This window comes from Solenopsis invicta, chromosome 5 (genome assembly GCF_016802725.1).
Source record: "Solenopsis invicta isolate M01_SB chromosome 5, UNIL_Sinv_3.0, whole genome shotgun sequence".
Taxonomy (NCBI): domain Eukaryota; kingdom Metazoa; phylum Arthropoda; class Insecta; order Hymenoptera; family Formicidae; genus Solenopsis; species Solenopsis invicta.
The window spans coordinates 22,953,580-22,971,276 of NC_052668.1; the positions used below are offsets into that span (position 1 = coordinate 22,953,580).

A 17,697-nucleotide genomic window follows, 5' to 3' on the forward strand; every position below is an offset into this window, starting at 1 on the left:
AGCTAGAGCGCGAGCGTGCGGAGTACGGACGAGCAAACAGGGCGGCTCGGTCGAGTTCAATGACCGCGCGTGAGTACCAAGGTGTTCGCACGCGAATACCGCGGGTGTCGTGCGCGTCCCGTGTCTTCGTTGTTTCGGAACTTCGACATTCGTACGGGAGTACGATGAGGAGCTCTCGCGTTTGAAAGGAAGCGCGAGGTCGCGTGTCAGTCAGGTGGGTACCGCGAGCGCTCGGCAATCCGGTTGGGAATGATAATGCGCTCAACACTGTGTCGCTCGTATGCAAACGGAGTCAACAAATAAATAACTGTTGTGGAAGTGTTGGTGCCCGTGACTTTTGTCCATCGGCGACAAAAGTAACAACGAGGATTGCATTATCATCGGCAGAAGGGGAATGGTCGAGACGTAAGAGGAGATTTTCACGCCGCGAGGTAGACGGAAGGTCGCAGAGCTGTGTGAGGAAGCGGTGACACGACAAAACCGGTCGTCCACGGCGGCTACGTCGCAACGAGGACAGAAGAAAGGGGAGCGACGTTCGAATCAAAGCGCAAGGTGGTGCGTGACGCTTACACCACGCGGTGACACGCGTGTTACGAGAGCGAAGCGAGTTGGAGAAGGCGGACGAGCGAGAAGGAAGGAAGGACAGACGGACGCGCGCGCGCGCTCGCGTATTCGTATTCACGGACATATACATCGCATCCTCGTAGTGTGTTTATTGCGCGGCGCGAATCGAGCGTGCCTCTCGTCGCACTAGGAGGTGTGCGTTGTGGTTGTTCTCCGGTCGTGCTCTTGTCGAAGCGGCATTCGCGCTCGCAGGAACCGGAGCCCGCGGAGCCCGATCAGTGTACCCGAAAGCACGTATTTCTCCTTCTCTCTCTTGCCCTCTTCCTCGTTCCCCTCTCTTTCTCTCTCCTTCTCTGTCTATCCTTCTTCACAGTGAACGCGCGCTCAACTCATCATCCAAGGAACGACGCGTCGTCGATCATCGTTACGGCGGAAGAGAAGCGAGAAAATGGCCGACAATTGGTCTCAGAGTGTTGTTTGCCGGTAAGAAACCACGACGAGCGTTTCGCAGCAAGATTCCCCGTGGAGGATATCTTCGTGCCCGAGGTCGAGATTTACGTAGACCGAGATGGAGAGGTTAGAACCGTGAACGCACGTTACGGGATAGCAACGTTAGATCAAGACACTCGAATACAATAATATAAATATTGACAATAGTGGATATCTCTCCGTGTCGTTACGGATTTCTCGACGCGATTTCAAACACGACGGGCGTTTCTTGCAAGCACACTCTTATTAATGGATTCTTGTCACGTTTTTATCATGGTGAATAAGTATGTAATTTCTCTTTCAGATACTTCAAGAATGGCGCTTGTCGTGAAGGAAATAACTGCCGATATCGGCATGTACAAGGGAGCAGAAATGATGCAAGTGTCAACGAGGCAGCGTCGACCTATAGCTCTGCTCATAATACTCATGTTACTTGTCGCTTCTTCAAACATGGCATGTGTAAGTTCGGTAATCAGTGCCGATTTCGTCACAGTTCAAGTACCGCGGATAGCAACAATGCCGCGCTAACAAACACAATGGAAAATTCTGCCTCAGGTCAGCATAACAGTACAGCAAATTCTTCGAGAAACAAGTAAGTTTAAATGTCAAATTGCAATTTTATTGATTTGTTAATTCTATTCATTCAGATTATGCTTATAACAGCATATTTGAATTTATTATAGGAAAGCTGATAAACGCAATGCTGAAGAATGGGTTAAAGCACCAGAGTTTATACCTACAACCGGGTCTCCGATCGCTGGATCATCTATTGATGGATCATCCACTTCAGGAACATCTCCAAGCACGTCAATGCCAGTCTCGTATGCTCAGGCTGTTAATCCATCTGGTCAAGCCTCAAATCCTGCCTTAGAACCTCTATGTCCCTATGCCGAAGCAACTGGAATCTGTAAAAATTCAAATTGCACATATCTACATGGTGACATTTGTGAATTATGTGGCCGTGCAGCTCTTCATCCACACAATGAAGAATTGAGGAAGAAACATACGAATGTAAGGCCTTATGTTATTATCTTGATTATATTAACTATTCTATATTTTATACATCTAAATGTTTGCATGAGATTAGAGGCAAATTAAATAATCATCAGATTATTAAATTTCTATTTATATATTGATATTTTTGTGAAATGATTTATGTGAAGTGGTTTATACGAATGTATACAGGGTGGGATATTTAAAGTGTTACAAACTATTATTCTTGTAACTATGTATCATAGCCAAAAATCTAGACAAAAATTTGATGTATATATCAATTTTCGAAAAAATTAATTTTCTAAGGTCATAGGAAGGTTATTTTTTTTAAATGGATTTTTTTTTACATAATATAATTCTTTTGTTTTGCACATAAAAATATTAAGATAGATATTGAAAAATCAATAGTTTATGAGATATTTTTATTTTGTTCTTGTATATTTCAACATAAAAATTATAAAATATCTCATATATTATTAATTTTTTGATATCTTGACACTTATGTACAGAATAATGAAATAAATCAATTGGTGTAAAGAAAATATAATTGCTTAAAATGTAATTTTAGGGATGATAGTTTGTAACATTTTAAATGCCCTATCTTATATATTGAATATTTTGTAAATTCCAAAGATGACACTTAAATTTTTAGGCATGCGTAAAGCAACACGAAGCAGATATGGAATTATCCTTTGCCATTCAACGCAGCAAAGAGAAATCTTGCGGCGTTTGTTTCGAGACAATAATGGAAAAATCCTCGCGAGAACAGAGATTTGGTATATTACCAAATTGCAATCACTGCTTCTGTCTAACTTGCATCAGAAAATGGCGCCAAGCCAAACAGTTTGACAACAAAATTATAAGAGCATGTCCTGAGTGCCGTATTCCTTCAGACTTTGTCTGCCCCAGTATGTATTGGGTGGACACAAAGGAGGAAAAGGAGAAGCTAATAAGAGATTATAAAGGCGCCTTGAGGTATGCAATGATAATCTATCTTCATTTCAGCGTGTTTGGTTTAACGGTTTATTTCTCCTACAGTACCAAGGATTGCAAGTACTTCAACAAGGGTCGCGGCAAGTGTCCGTTTGGTAATAAATGTTTCTATCTTCACGCGCTTCCGGATGGGACTAAAAAAGACGTGGGTCCACCAGTTCGACAGAGGCGTAGCACCGCTGACTCTGACATCGACATCCTGCATGTAAGTGTTGTTTACAATTTTCAAAAGTATATTTGGTTTGATTACGGATAACACATTTCACTTAAAATATTCGGCATGGGTGACATAAAATTCTTCAATCATAGTGGAGCTTATCAGCATTTATATACTTTATATATAGCAATAATATATATATTTTACACATTTTATATATATATATATAATGTGTAAAATATATATATATATATATATATATATATATATATATAATATATATATATATATATATAGGTACATACTTTATATACTTTGCACTTTGGTGTATATACGCAAAACGTGAAAGAGCGGTTTTACACTATTTACAGCAACTAATCTTGTGGGATTTCTTCGATGAAAGGGACGATCGTTGGATGTATCTCGATTTAGAAGATATCCCTTTCTTCTCAGATTCCGACGATTCCGATTGGTCCGATTATGAGCTGTCGTTCGATTAGACGAGCAAAACTAGTCGACCGACACAAAACTGCCTTGATACTATTGTTATCATTGCTATTTTGTTGCTATGTCGATATCTACTTCCTTTATCATTCGTGCGCGGCTTTAGCGACTAAGAAAATTACTAGATAATAGAAATTAATTTGAATTATTATAATTCGAAGACGTTCTAGCTACGTAGAAGAAAAAAACGAAAAAAAGAAAAATGTGTGCCCTTTCGTAAAATAATTTATATATAAAAAAATGTTTAGTTGGCGTGAAAATAATTAAAACATTTTTTTTTCTGCTCGTAGATAATATTTAAAAGATTATTTTTATATAAGATGTGATAATAATTATTAAAATGTTTATTACATCCACAACAATAGGAAAATTATTGTATTCATATTTTAATAGAGTAAATAAAATAACATTTTAATAATTATTTCAGAGTCAAAGAAATAATCTTTTAAATATTATCTCTAAAAGGAATATGTTCTTAATTATTTTAATGACGACTTGTGTATAAACAATTACGTGATCAACAATTTTAATAATTATTGCGATCACAGTTGAGCACAAAAAATAAAAAGCGGGAAAATAGCATGGACAGTAATAAAAATTTCTTTAGAAATGCATCGTAACTTCGGAGTCACTTTTGTGTAACTTGACCAATGCTCTATTAATCGGTTCTTAGCAACTGTTAATTCAGTGGTCCAAATTTCATCATTGAATAGTCTATGTATCGATATTTTCCCAATGTTCATTTCCCTGTAGAGTAACATTGTTGTTGGTTTTTTTCTTATACCCGCTACCATAATTATTATTATTGAACTATTCCATAATGCATGATCTTGGAATATGTCTATACATTCAGTAGAATAAGCAAGTCAATGACTAACCGGAATTTAGTTGATTATTGTCAGTGAAAGATAGAAAAAAATTTTTTTTTCTCTTTTGCTTTTTTTCATTAGCTGAAATGATATATGATAATGAAAATAGTCGAATAATAGTTTAATTGCAATTTTTTTGAAGGCTTTTTTATTTAAGATTAATAGATTAGAGTTACTCTATTTTATAATTGCAATAACATTTATCATTCAATGATGTTACATTTATATGTACTTAATCAACATGTAAAAACCACAGAATGTGCTAAGATGGGATTTAAACAATGCAAATTACCGTTTCAATCAATTTTACTAGGCTTTATTTGTATTTGTAATAAATATCTATATATATATATATATATACGGTGGCCATGTTTTGTGATTGCAATATAAATATCGTGCTTGATGTAAAGGATAAACTGAAATCAGTTTCATGTGTCGTGTTCACATATATAATTCTGAAACAGCAGTGCTATCAAATGCACGTTACATAATTTTTTTTTAACAAATTCATTAACTATTGCAATTACAAAGCATAATTTAATTATAACTTGTCGAAGGTTCATAACATTACTATTCACATGTAAAAATAGGAAAACTGGACAACGATTTATTACTTGTGTGATCAGTGTGCATTGTTAGTTCAATTTATCACTAGTTCATATCGAAGGTACGATCTACAACTGTCGTCCTACCTCTTGCTATGACTCCGCGAATCTTTATACATACATATGATACATTTCTTTAAATTATTATACAGTTGTATAGCGTTACTCGTGAATAATGGGTATTCCTTTGAATGTGCAAAGTGAATGTGATATATGTGTAAAGATAGTATGCAAGCGTATTGGTGTGCGGCATTCGTGTGTGTGTGTGTGTGTGTGTGCGCGAGCGTGTGTGTGTGTGTGTGTGTGTGTGCATTCGTGTGTGTGTGTGTGTGTGTGTGTGCACGAGCGCATGTGTGTGTGTGTGTGTGCGTGTGTGTAGGTATGTGTATAAATGTGTGATTGAAAGTAAGTACGAGTATTAAAAAAACAAAATATTTGTGCGAAAGAGACAAACTATGAATAGCATATATGCGGGATGAATAACAACAAACATGTAATAAAAAGAGACCGCTTTGTGTGAAGTGCGCATTTGTAGAGATCTAAAGGAAAAAAAGAAAAAAAAACCATTAGAAGTATGCACGACGGAGTTGGACCCACGACATAGAGCCATGCTGGGAATCATCGTCGATCGTTTTTACATTTTATCGATTTACTAATAATAGCAACATGTTCCGACAACCGTTCTCTCGATATAGAACCATGATAATTACGCTTTGAAGGGCATAGAATTCTTTTGTGTAAAACTGACGAAATGAGTACGTAAAAATATACACACCAAAGAGATGTGATGTTCGTCCTCCTAACACTGAATATTTCGTGTGTCATTTTTTTAACCTTTCGCTAAATGATCTTTCCGTAATATATTTATGACAGATAATCACATTATTCTACATATAGTTCCTGCTCGCACGCGTACAACCGATTCGTACTCATGGTAGGAAGTGACCAGCTTTTACAGCAGAGAACCGTCGGTACTGCCTTTCAAAAGCTATGTGATTATAGAGTAATATATCGTTCATTGCGCTATAAAGTCAGTTTTTTAATCCGTTACGACAAAGCGTTTTATCGGCTCGAACTTTCGCTACGCTATAAGAATATCGTTTATATTTCCCATAGAATTTCTATACTGTTAATTTTATTAACGATTGTTAGAATAAAACGCTTTATATTGTTACCGGTAATGTATAATAGAAACTTTCTATGGTATGCTGTGCGTTTCGAGCGGCTATTTTTGGAGCTACTTTCTTTAACAATCAACAAATTTCCCGACGTGGGAAATAAAAAGTAAAAAACGCTTAAACGATATTGAATTGTAAGATAGCGGAATGTATTGATGAGTCGATCGAGAATTTTTAAGTCTGTAATAATTTTGTGAATGATGAAGAGTTTACGACGAAAACTTCTTTAAGTACTAGTATATATGTATATCGTTATAGGAGAAAAGTTAACTGCGTTGATCGCGTTGTACATATTTGCCGCCGTCACTACCAATTTTATACAAACTATGCGCGATGTTATTTACTGCATTATTATGCTCTAAATTATTATGCTCTAAATACATGAGACGCGAAAGAAGAGATACAAAATTAGCAGTTGACGTTTGTCAAAGCGTTCACCGGCGTTCAACGCAGTTTGTTTTGACTTTTCATGGATACATTTTGGAGTTAACTTTGGAGTTTGCTCGCGTATACAATACACAGTCTAAAGTCAAGATTTTTTTTGTGCGATTTTTGTTAATAACGCAAAGAGTAAGGGGAGAGACCGATTTACTTGATTCATTTGGATTATTATTCGGGCGAGATAGCGAACGTTAGAACGATGCTCTTGATAATTTCAATTCCCATTCTCAGGATGGTTTCATTAAATTAATTTAAAAATTACATCGAATTTACGGGACAACCACGTGCGTTACGTCTCTGCGTGCAGAATTCAATCGCCAAGATTCTACTGCAAGTGTGCATTAATTAATGCGAATTAATTGTACTAAACGTACCTGCATTGAATACTGTATTGCGTAGTGACGAGTATTCCTTTTCTCTCTCTCCCTCTCTTAACAACCCAAATACGCTTTACACAGAGATCGTTACGTAATTCATTTACATAAGCTGAGATTGAGTGTCTCTGATAATCTTTCTTTTTTTTTTTTTTTTTTTTCTTTCGGCTCTTACGGCATGTCGTTTCTTTAGGATAACGTTGTGCTGATTGTACTATTTTAGTTTTCAGTGTATTATTTATTTTTATTCTGCGTGTGTTAAACGTGTATTTTATCGTGTGCCCGAAAACGCTCAAAGAGTCTTCGCGAGTTAGGAAAAAAAGTTACACTTTTTTTTAGGGGAGGTAATTTGTTGGTACCATGCTAAATTTCTATACGTAATTAAACCTTATATTTTTGTAACTTGTCGCGTCAAACTACGTTATATATAATAAAGGCTCTATAAAGCGAATATACATAATAAGATATACGATTAAAAGTCTTATATTTGTTAGGTAGCGCACCACTACGAGAAGATACAATCGACGTTGAAAACAATTGTTGTGCCACAGCTTGTTTCTTACGTCTTTAATAGATCTTAGATTATTGTGAATGTTTTTTTAGCCAATAAATAATACGTAGATCAATCAAATTGTATTTTCACTGCATAATGCGAAGCAAATTGCGAACATTCGCATTATTCGATTATCCTTTTAATATTAAAAAAAAGTAAGGAAATTGTATCGATAAGAAACAGTGAGTTATTTCTCCATCTAATTTTCTTTCTATTTTTGTATTTCATTAATAGTGCGATTAATTAATGAATTGTGAAGCTGTCGTCGTGCTTTATCACGTTTGCTTCGCATTGTATCGCGGACAAAATGTAATCGCAAAATTATCCAAATGTGTTCAACGATTTTACGATGACGATTAAAGTGCACTGAGAAAACTAATCGAAATATTCAGAAACAAATATTGCAGTTTCTTCGATATTTATTCACATTTATTGGTTATAAAAAAATTTAATTATAATGACGAAATATGCATTTTTGTAAAATATATCTTTTTTTTTATTAATTGGTAAAAATTTTATTTCGTCGTATTTAAATATTTACTTCAGTGAAATGAATTTATAATTTATTCTCATTAAAAAAATTTTAAGTATTTTTTTTTCTCAGTGTACGATCGCGTATATGTAAAAAACTTCTTTCGAGAACGAACAAAGCCGTAACATGTTTCATATACGAGCGCTCGCGAAACTAGCGACAATGACCTGCCACGGGCGATCGCAAAAACACTTGCTCCTGGCAGACGCAAAAGTAATTGCTTCCCGGAGAACGAGGAGCAGACGGAGAGTAATTCGTAAGTCGATTACTTGTAAAAGAAAGTTCTGAAAGTGTACAGGGAGCCTTTGTCATTGCAAAACGCGAAGAACGAACTTGCGCGCATGTATTTAAAAAATTGCCCCCCCTTTCTTCCGCTGTCGGGGGTCCGGCGTCGATTTTTACGTATCCGCGTTCACTTCTGATAAAGTAGAATTAGCTTTAAAAGGTTTATACACACCCTACACACACCAACATATACGTATGATATATTATGCCACGTTGTTAGAAATTAGCTGTCGGAAAAGCATCATCGGCCCATCATGTAACTCGCGGCTAAACACGAGATCGTCCGCGGCCTGTAACACCGTTAAATCGTGTAATCGACGTGCTTTCCTTGTACTCCTACGGAGAATAATGATAACACCCCTATGTTTCGAATGTCGATAGGAGGAAAAAAAAAGAAAAGCGATTTCAGTCGCCAGGGGATATTGTATGTTCGTATTAGAACCCGGCGAGGCGGAAATTGGCGATTTCGTCAACAATTTTGTTTCTCACGATGATATATTTTTGTTATTGGATGTAGATTAATAAAATCGACAGTGTAAATCTCCACGAGACCGGGGGGGTCTGGGTGTTTTCAATGCATTTCGCATCCTCCCTCGGCCGTCCCTCTCCATACGCAGCACAGAACATTTCAATATTGCAGAAACATTGAAAATATTGCCGCAATATTAGAATTATTCTATGCTGTATGGGTCCGTTTCTCCGTCACGGCATCGTCGAACGATTCTCGAGAAATCGCACATTTATCCACCTCTGTTTAAATAAATATTTGCATTTTGTTTCTGTAAAATTACGTACACAAGATTCGTCAAATTTCTCGCGAGCGATCGAAGACGCAAAGAGCGACTCGTTCTCCAATGAATCGATAAATCGTGAATTTTTTTCTCTTGTAAATCTGATTTTGTATTATTCGTCTCTTCGAATGAGATTGCTGTCGGAAATTCAAACGTACCGTCATACAGCGTAAAATTTATCTCGCGTTTTATCGCACATTTTTATCATCGACGTCGCTGTTATTATCGACGCTCAACATTTTTCTCTGCGATATCGACGGAACTTTGGAGCTTCACCGAAAGTGCGGTAGATGGTGACAGCGGTATCGCATCATGGCGAACTCGGCCGACAGCCGCGGGCGTGATTAGTTTCTAGGGACGATTGGTCACGCAAAATGACGAATGTGTTTGCGAGTGTAAAATGTATCGAGTCAACTGACGAAATCGCATTTTTGCGAGTTTGCGAAAATGGTAGCGTTCATCGATGATCGAAATTCCGACGATCGTACGTACACTTTTAATACTTTGTTGTCTAAAACTGTTTCTCGAAAGGAGAGGCGAATTTGTTTTCATTCGTTGATCACTCGCATGCAGGTTATGCGCAAATGCAAGTTTCATAAAGCAAAGTTACATTTCCGCGATAATACGATCGATCAATCAATGAATTAAAAAACTCACTTATCGATCTCGTCTTTTTTAATTACACTGAGAAAAAAAATCAAAACATTAGGAAGCAAATGTTACTTGTGATGTATTTTGTTTTTGGGTTTTATTAGATATAAAAGAATTTGAATGTGATAAAAAAATGTACATTTTTGTGAAATATATTTTTTTATTAATTGGTTTATTTGCTGGGAATAAAATTTTATTTCGCCATATTTAAATAAAGATTTATTTCGGTGAAATAAATTTATATCCCATGAATAAAATTTTAAGTTTTTTTCTCAGTGTAATATATTGGTTTAATATGAAAAAAATTTCATTATTTATGGAGATAACAAAAATATAGTTTTGCTGATTATATTTTAATATTCGCAAAATTATACGACAGACTATCGCAACGCATTATGTCAATCAACATAACAGGATCACGTAGGATTATTATAAAGAACAGGCCTTTGATGTGTTTAAGAAATTTATAGAGAAAAAAAATTAATAAGAAATTAACAATAATTATCTCATATGTAATCAAGAATATAAAATTTTCTTTAAGAGTTTGATAAATTTTAGCAAAATATTTTACACACGTTTTTATTTCAAAATTAAAATAGTGTACACCCAAGCAGAACAAGTCAAAATGACATCAAAGTGATTCACAATTGTGTCAAAATGACATCATAATGAATCGTAATTGATTGAAAAGTGACTTTTAATGATCATTTTGCAGTCACTTTGACATTTTGACGTCGTGATGACTCCCTGTTCTGTTTGGGCAGAGCACAATATAATTGTATTGATAATAAAATATTTAATAGCAATAAAAAATTCGAACTCTTGGATTGAATATTTTTTTCTCTCAACTCATGAAAATTATTATTGAATATGTTTTTCTTCATAAAACTCTAAATTTTCTTCATCTGTGCAAATTATATCTGTTTAAGATAATCAAATTTTTTAAAGATTTTATATTCTTGCTTACGTATATGAGATAATGATTGTTGATCCTACTAAGTTTTTTTCGTATATACGAAAAGAAGGATTTTGCTAAAATATCTACTGTAAAAATTTAGTTAAATACAGATCTGAAAATAACGTTGCTATCAAAATAATTATGTAAAACATTCAAGTAATATGATGATAATGCTGCAAAAAATTTTGATATTCTAGCAACCGGCTTGAGTACATAATTATGTTGATGGTCTAACAAAATTATTTTCAGATCTCTATCCAGTTGTATTCTCTATCCAGTTGTATTATTGGATACCTCAACAAAATCATTCTTTCCACGTACATAATTCTCTCTCTCGAAATAAATGATTTTTTTTATGCGTAAATGATATTGCGAGGCTTATGTATACATATATGTACGGGCGTAATGCGAACATAATGTAGACGCGATCGGAGAGAAGGTTTTTCTTTTGCCAAGGGGCGATAGAATGGAAAGCCGGGATGAACACCTCCTCTTAACTTACGGCAACGCTTTGAATTACACGTTTTCTCCGCTAAAATGTTTAGCGCGTCCACAAAAACTTGTCGGAAATAAGTTTCTTATCGGAATCGTTAACATCGTTTGACGAGCAAACACGTCGAAGCAATAAAGTTTCTTTTCTGTCTGTCGCTTTTTTATCACGTAACGTAGATCGTTCTACGTTCCGTCGTGTAAAACATGATGATTTTACTAACGCTGGAAAGAGTTAACGAGAGATTAACATCAACCGTTCAGATAATTGTCGCAGAATTATGATTAATCGTTTCGCCGAGCGAAAGAGTCACACTCGCTGTCTATTTATGACTCTTTTTAACGCGAGAATAATCATCTGGCGTTTTTGCGCAAAACGCTCAGAGTCGCTCGCTATCTATTTACAACTCTTTTTAACCCGAGAATAGTTACCTAGTTTTTTGCGTAAACGATCACGTAGGGTGTTTTTACACTCCAATTAAAAGTCACTATTATTAACTGCATATTTATCGATTGTGGTATAATTTTTTTTACAGTTATCCAATATGTTTTTCAAACGTAAGGAAAAATGAAAAAATAACATATGGATTCGAACAGTAAGATAAACTATTTTGATTGAGTCTAATTTCCTCGCTGCTGGGGTGTAAAAATCAACCTCAGGTGACCGCTCTCGGTTTAAAGGCGCTACTTTACGAGTTATTTGAACTTGATTGAACTGATTTAATGTTGTTATCGATTCTATCCAAATTTATCCGAGCCATAAGTCACGTTTGTAGCATTGATTTCTTTAACGCTTGTTTACTATCCTCCGTGAAAAAAAAAGAGGTAGAAAAAGAGAAAAAATTCCGAAGCATTCGAGCCGGCTCTCCTAATTGCGAACGGTATGCGAATCCCTGCTCTCTAAATCGAGAATTTGGGGTGAAAGGGACGAATGCCAGCGAAAGGGACATCCGGGATCGGATTTGTCCAATTGACGGAGCGGAATTTCGTGCGACGAGCACCACGGCGACGTACGTCGTGTTTACGTCACTCGTTTGCGAGGCGCGACTTTGTCGCGCGCGGTAGCGCGCAGAGCGCGCGAGGGAGGAAAGGGCTCTCTCGGTCGAGCTCTCGGATTCGCGATGGTTAACTAGAACAGCAAGTTAATCCCGACGAGCACGGGCGAATTAGCATATAAATTCGCCGAAATTGTCCCTACATGTGTATCCGGTGGCGACGCGCGGTCACGCCGCGCCGCGAATATCGCGGGATCGCTTTGAGTCGCAAGACGCGGCGGGGCTTTCACCCCCTTTATGATTCGTCGGAGGCCGCCTTTGTGCGTCTCTCCGGCACGAATGGTATTCGGGGCGACGGGGCGACACGTATTACGCGCGACACATATTTCTGCGAAAAGGGAACGGCGGCGGTCGCTCTGCCCCCGAGCTCTTTGCCCAAATCGTTGCCGCGAATCGAGAGGGGCGGCGACCGCGAATGTTTCACGCCACGTTCGGATCGCACGCCATTACGCGTAATCAGGAAATGTGGTTCCGCAACGCGTTTACAAAATGAAATATCGCATCTGTTCGACGCGATATATAGAACTCGGTCGGCCAGTTTAAACGAAAACCCCTCCGCGCTTTGACATTGTAAAGCAATCGCTGAATTACGTTCCATATATACTGTATCCCTTTCAGATGTTTTTACGGGGTTTCGATTAAACTAGAGTATAAATTTCGCACAATATCGGATATGCGATAAAAAAAAAAAATATTACCACTCAGTCGACCCAGTCGACATCGCGCAATTAAATTCCGATCGGTCCGATCGGTCCGATCGGTTTAAATTACCGGAGTCTAATATGTTTATTGAAATCTGACAAATCCATTGCGCACGAAATCTACAACGGATGGTGGAAAATTGGATGGAATTTGAAACAAATCGAATAGCCAGGCTCTCGGATCTCATTGTCGCATTTGTCTTTCGCGTCATTCATTCCCGCACGCGAATCTTATCACGGTTACAATTTCTGGTGTTCCCAGTTTGACGTTTAAAATCTCATTGCAGCGCCTGCTGTGGCTCTTGATGTTCTGGATAATCGGCATTCTGGCAGTCTCACGGTACATATGGACTCGCGTGACCAGATTGTTTGTCCAGGAAAGAGAGGATACCTACGATGACGTCTACGATGACGGTCTACGAATCTAATTACGAGCGAAGGTGAGTCTGGGCTCCGAGGTGAGGCGACCAGAGGTCCAATTAAATGGTCGCTCATGTGCTTACGAATCGCGAGAGCGAAAAACGACGACGGCCGGAAAGAAAGAAAAAAAGAAAGAAAAAAGGAAATCACGGGTGCGACCGTTGTTATTATGCAGGACGTTCGCACGGATTTCGCGTTTCGAGGTATATAAGCCGGCGTGAGATTAAACGCGTGGCAAAATGATGCTGGTTAAATTTTCCGTAAAAAAAATATAAGGGGTGTCGCGATGTAAGCGCCTAGGAAAGCTCGAACCACGCCGCTCCTTTCGCCGGTAGTTATATTCTTGAAAGGGGAAAAACGTAGCAAGCCAATCCGTCATTGTAGGATTACGCTTTTACGCGGCGTACTCGCGCCGTCCGCCGCGTTTTCGTTCATACACGCGCGCGTACGGAATTATTGAGATTATAATCTGGCGTCCGCATGCGACTTTAATCGCGTCTCGCGCAATTAACTTGGATCTGATTTAGATGAATGCTAACTCTCTACGAGAGACGGTCCACGAGATATTTAAGAAACGCTTGTCTCTCCCTCGCGAAAGATACGTGAGCTCGAATTTCGTTAAAAATGCGAGAAGTAAATTCGGACAGTAGTGGGTTAATGGGAGGAATCTCAGAGGTCCGGACGCGAAGAAAACGTAAAGAAAAGGGCGGAGAGAGAGAGAGAGGGGGCGAGAGGGATTAGAGGTTGGACTGAGCCAGTCCTGAGAAGTAAAAGGGAAAGAGAAAAGGAAAACGGGCGGGCGGACGGGAGAATATAGAATCGGTCTCTCTGTCGAGTCTATCCCAGCCGCGCGGAGGATCTCTAAATTGCCTCTGTTTGTTTCGCAAGCAAAGAAGCGCCGTCGTGCATCAAAATGGTCGATCGCCGCGCCGGTAGCCGATGTCTAATACATCGAGGAATCCTCTCTCCCGTCCCGATCGTGACCCATCGACTCGGTGTTGATTCACCGCGTTTCCGAGCTGAAAGCTCTTTTGGCCGATCGACGGGAAAGATAAAAGAAAAGAAAGTGTTGGCGATAAAGTCGAACGGGATACAGCGCGAGAGGACGGTGCTGACGAATGTTATCGTCCGAGATTAAATCTGTGCGTCGACTAACTTACACCTCAAGTCAATGTACTTTGATACCTCCATTGTTTCATTATGTACATACTAACGATATTTGATATATAAATCATGAATATATAATTTTCACGATATATTAATTTTAAATGTAGAATTTTAGGTTCAGAAATGCAATATAATTAAGGTAAATGTCCTAGTTACATTTTCGAACAGATTCTTATATCTCGACACTTTTATATGGAAATTTATTATTAAAAATAAACGTGTTTTTTTGTAACATTAAAATTTAATTGCAATTTTTACAGACAAAAAGATATAAGATTTATAAGAGGTTATTTTAAATATTATAAAACCATTAAATTTGTTACGCACAATTAGAGATTATATTTTGATGATCTTAAAATTTTTTAAGAAATTATTTATTTACCAAGATAACTTTTTGTATTTATTTTATCAACAATGCAAGGACAAGCATTTTGGATTATCCAGATATTGGATAATCATTTAAATGTTCAGTTAAATTTACAAGTTTTTATTATTTTTGGAATAATTGAAAATTTTTCATATTATTGTATGTTAATATTTTATATTTCATATTTTGGTTAAGTGTGCAATTACATTTTTTTATGTCGTCCTTGTAAAAATTCTTATAAAAATTCAACAATGTTGGCTTTGAATCGTTACATGTCCGATTACTGAGACATTTACCTTATATGTAAATATCCTTACAAAATATTTATTTTATATTTAAATATTTTGTAAGGAGAATGGAACATTTACTTTATATTTATACATAAAGTAAATGTTTTAGTATATTACATAATTTACATAAAAAAAAATTATCTCATAAAATGACGACAGAAACACAATTGCAGAAAAATTGATTTTGAAATATTTTTTAAAAAAATTTAACTTGATCGACTGGCTTTGTCATTGAAAATATCAAAATGATCTCATTATTTAAATATAGGCAAGTTTTTTAATTCATCGATTTAATGCACAGTGTGCACATGTAAAAACTGCATATGATCAATTATTTAATTGCTCAATTATGACGAATTAAAAAACTCGCCTTACATTTATACTCACATTACATTAATATCACATATAAATATAACAATATATAAAATCTGTTCTCATTTTTTATATTTCAAAAACAGTTTAAAATTGTGAAAAATCGAAATAAGTATTCGATCATTTCGAGAGGCCACTCTTAAAGGGGTTGGAGGCTCAATAGAGTACTCAAGTATACTCATAGTGATGATAATCTATCATAAAAGCTATAAATGGCATATTTCTTAAAGTTTCAGATCAACAACAAACGCAAGGTAGGCAACGCGAGCGCTCGAACGTCGATTGGCGACGTCACGGCGTCGCGGCGGCGTCGGCGTCGACGTGAGGCTGTCGTCGCTAACCCGCGCAGTGTTCCTCAACTGAACAAAAGTCGCTCATTCTCGTTCGTAGATTTTACTGCTCGTGAGTAATGACGAATCCCGAGTACGCCGGGACGAAATGACGCACGATCAATTAACGCGACTGCGTAACGAGTTGCGAACGAGAATAATGCAAATACACAAATGTTTGCTGTGACGTACGAATCGCAATCGAACGATGCGTGCGCGACAGCCGCCATTAACGCGCCGCGGCGGCCAATTATAATGCCAAAACGCGTTGGGATTGCGTGTCGCGTATTTTTCATTATTTTCATCATGACTCGTGGCATGTCGAATTATGTACCATTAATACCCAAGCAGAACAAAAAGTCGTCGTGACACCAAAATGATATCAAAATGACGTCAAAATGATTTCAGCATTAAAAAAATCACTTTTTGATCAATTACGATTTATTTTCATGTCATTTTGACGTGAAAATAAATCGTAATTTTTTTATTGCGACTTGTTCTACTTGGGTACTCGTAGCCGTATTCGGAGCAGCGCGATGCAGAATACGCAATCGCCAACCAGACGTTAATTAAAAACGTATCGTCCCTCACGGTGATGACTATCGATATCTGAATATGGTCAGTTTGCAGAGATAATTATATATAATACAGGAATAATTTTATGATTCATTATTTAGATGTTTCACAGATATATTTATACGTACGCAGGTTGCAAGAATATCGTACATTTATTTGAAACTTGTATTTCATAGCTCTCATCCATGGCCGATCATCCATGCGAGTGAAAACTATGAAAACGAATGCAATTTCGCGGAGATATATGTAATATTTTTGCGCTTGTACAGTACGCTTATCTGTGAAACATTTGGATAATCATAAATCACCGTGATTGTCGCATGATCATTAATACTGCATTGTAGGTTAATCATTTAGATATTTATGTCAGATGTTTCAAACAGTCTGCAATGTCCGTGATCTACTGCATTCAAGCTCCCAAGCGTGCGATGGCCGCATTAATTAATTTGCAATTAATTAAGAAAATGTATGCAGATCGTTAATAACAGTTCCGTCGGTGATGCGATCTAAGCCGTGACGTCCATCTCTCGCGTCGCATCGTATTGATATAAGATATCATTAGCAATAAATGTAATAATGTATGAGATAGGTTAACGTTCGCTTGAATTTTGACGCTTGAAAAGCGAATTTTGTCCCGCTCTTCTCTTCGGATTTCTATTTGATTCAAAGTATATTTTATTTTCTCACTTATTTTTATTTTAAAATTTTTATATTTTTCTTTGATACTAATGTAAGATTTTTTTTCTAGGAAAATTTTTTTAATTTTTATAACTTTTTTTACTATATTGACTTAAGCGGTACGATCGTACAGTAAATTCGAACAGAACGGCAGGGTTAAATAAAATGGGTTCTCGAACACGAACGCGCGTGAATCGCAATCGAACGATCACTTCACGTGATAGCTGCCATTTCGCATCGCGAGTCTTCAGTCGCCAAATCGTTTCAAGGTCGCTCTGCAATTTTATTCGTGAGAAAATGCATTGCGGATAAACGG

General features: G+C 37.1%; 1 protein-coding gene across 3 annotated transcripts; it reads left to right on the forward strand.

Annotated features, from left to right (window-relative positions):
• Window positions 1-25: 25 nt before the first annotated feature.
• LOC105195207 (probable E3 ubiquitin-protein ligase makorin-1) lies at window positions 26-16,151 on the forward strand. 3 transcript variants are annotated; one of them, XM_011160506.3, is made up of 7 exons: window positions 26-1,047; window positions 1,358-1,645; window positions 1,737-2,064; window positions 2,699-3,021; window positions 3,085-3,244; window positions 13,470-13,622; window positions 16,029-16,151. In XM_011160506.3, the coding sequence occupies exons 1-6, from the start codon at window positions 1,013-1,015 to the stop codon at window positions 13,608-13,610; spliced, it is 1,275 nt and encodes a 424-aa protein (XP_011158808.1). In that variant the 5' UTR covers window positions 26-1,012; the 3' UTR covers window positions 13,611-13,622; window positions 16,029-16,151. The 3 variants fall into 3 exon arrangements, with proteins under 3 accessions (XP_011158808.1, XP_025986810.1, XP_011158809.1); XM_011160507.3 differs by having other exon boundaries at window positions 998-1,140; XM_026131025.2 differs by lacking the exons at window positions 13,470-13,622; window positions 16,029-16,151 and adding an exon at window positions 3,568-3,897 and having other exon boundaries at window positions 45-1,047.
• The last annotated feature ends 1,546 nt before the right edge of the window (window positions 16,152-17,697 follow it).

Bases quoted from the DNA above. Each gene is read 5' to 3' on its own strand.
- LOC105195207 (XM_011160506.3), top strand. From the start codon at position 1,013: ATGGCCGACAATTGGTCTCAGAGTGTTGTTTGCCG. The intron at 1,646-1,736 runs GTAAGTTTAAAT...AATTTATTATAG, and splicing joins GCAAATTCTTCGAGAAACAA to GAAAGCTGATAAACGCAATG. The intron at 3,022-3,084 runs GTATGCAATGAT...TTTCTCCTACAG, and splicing joins GATTATAAAGGCGCCTTGAG to TACCAAGGATTGCAAGTACT.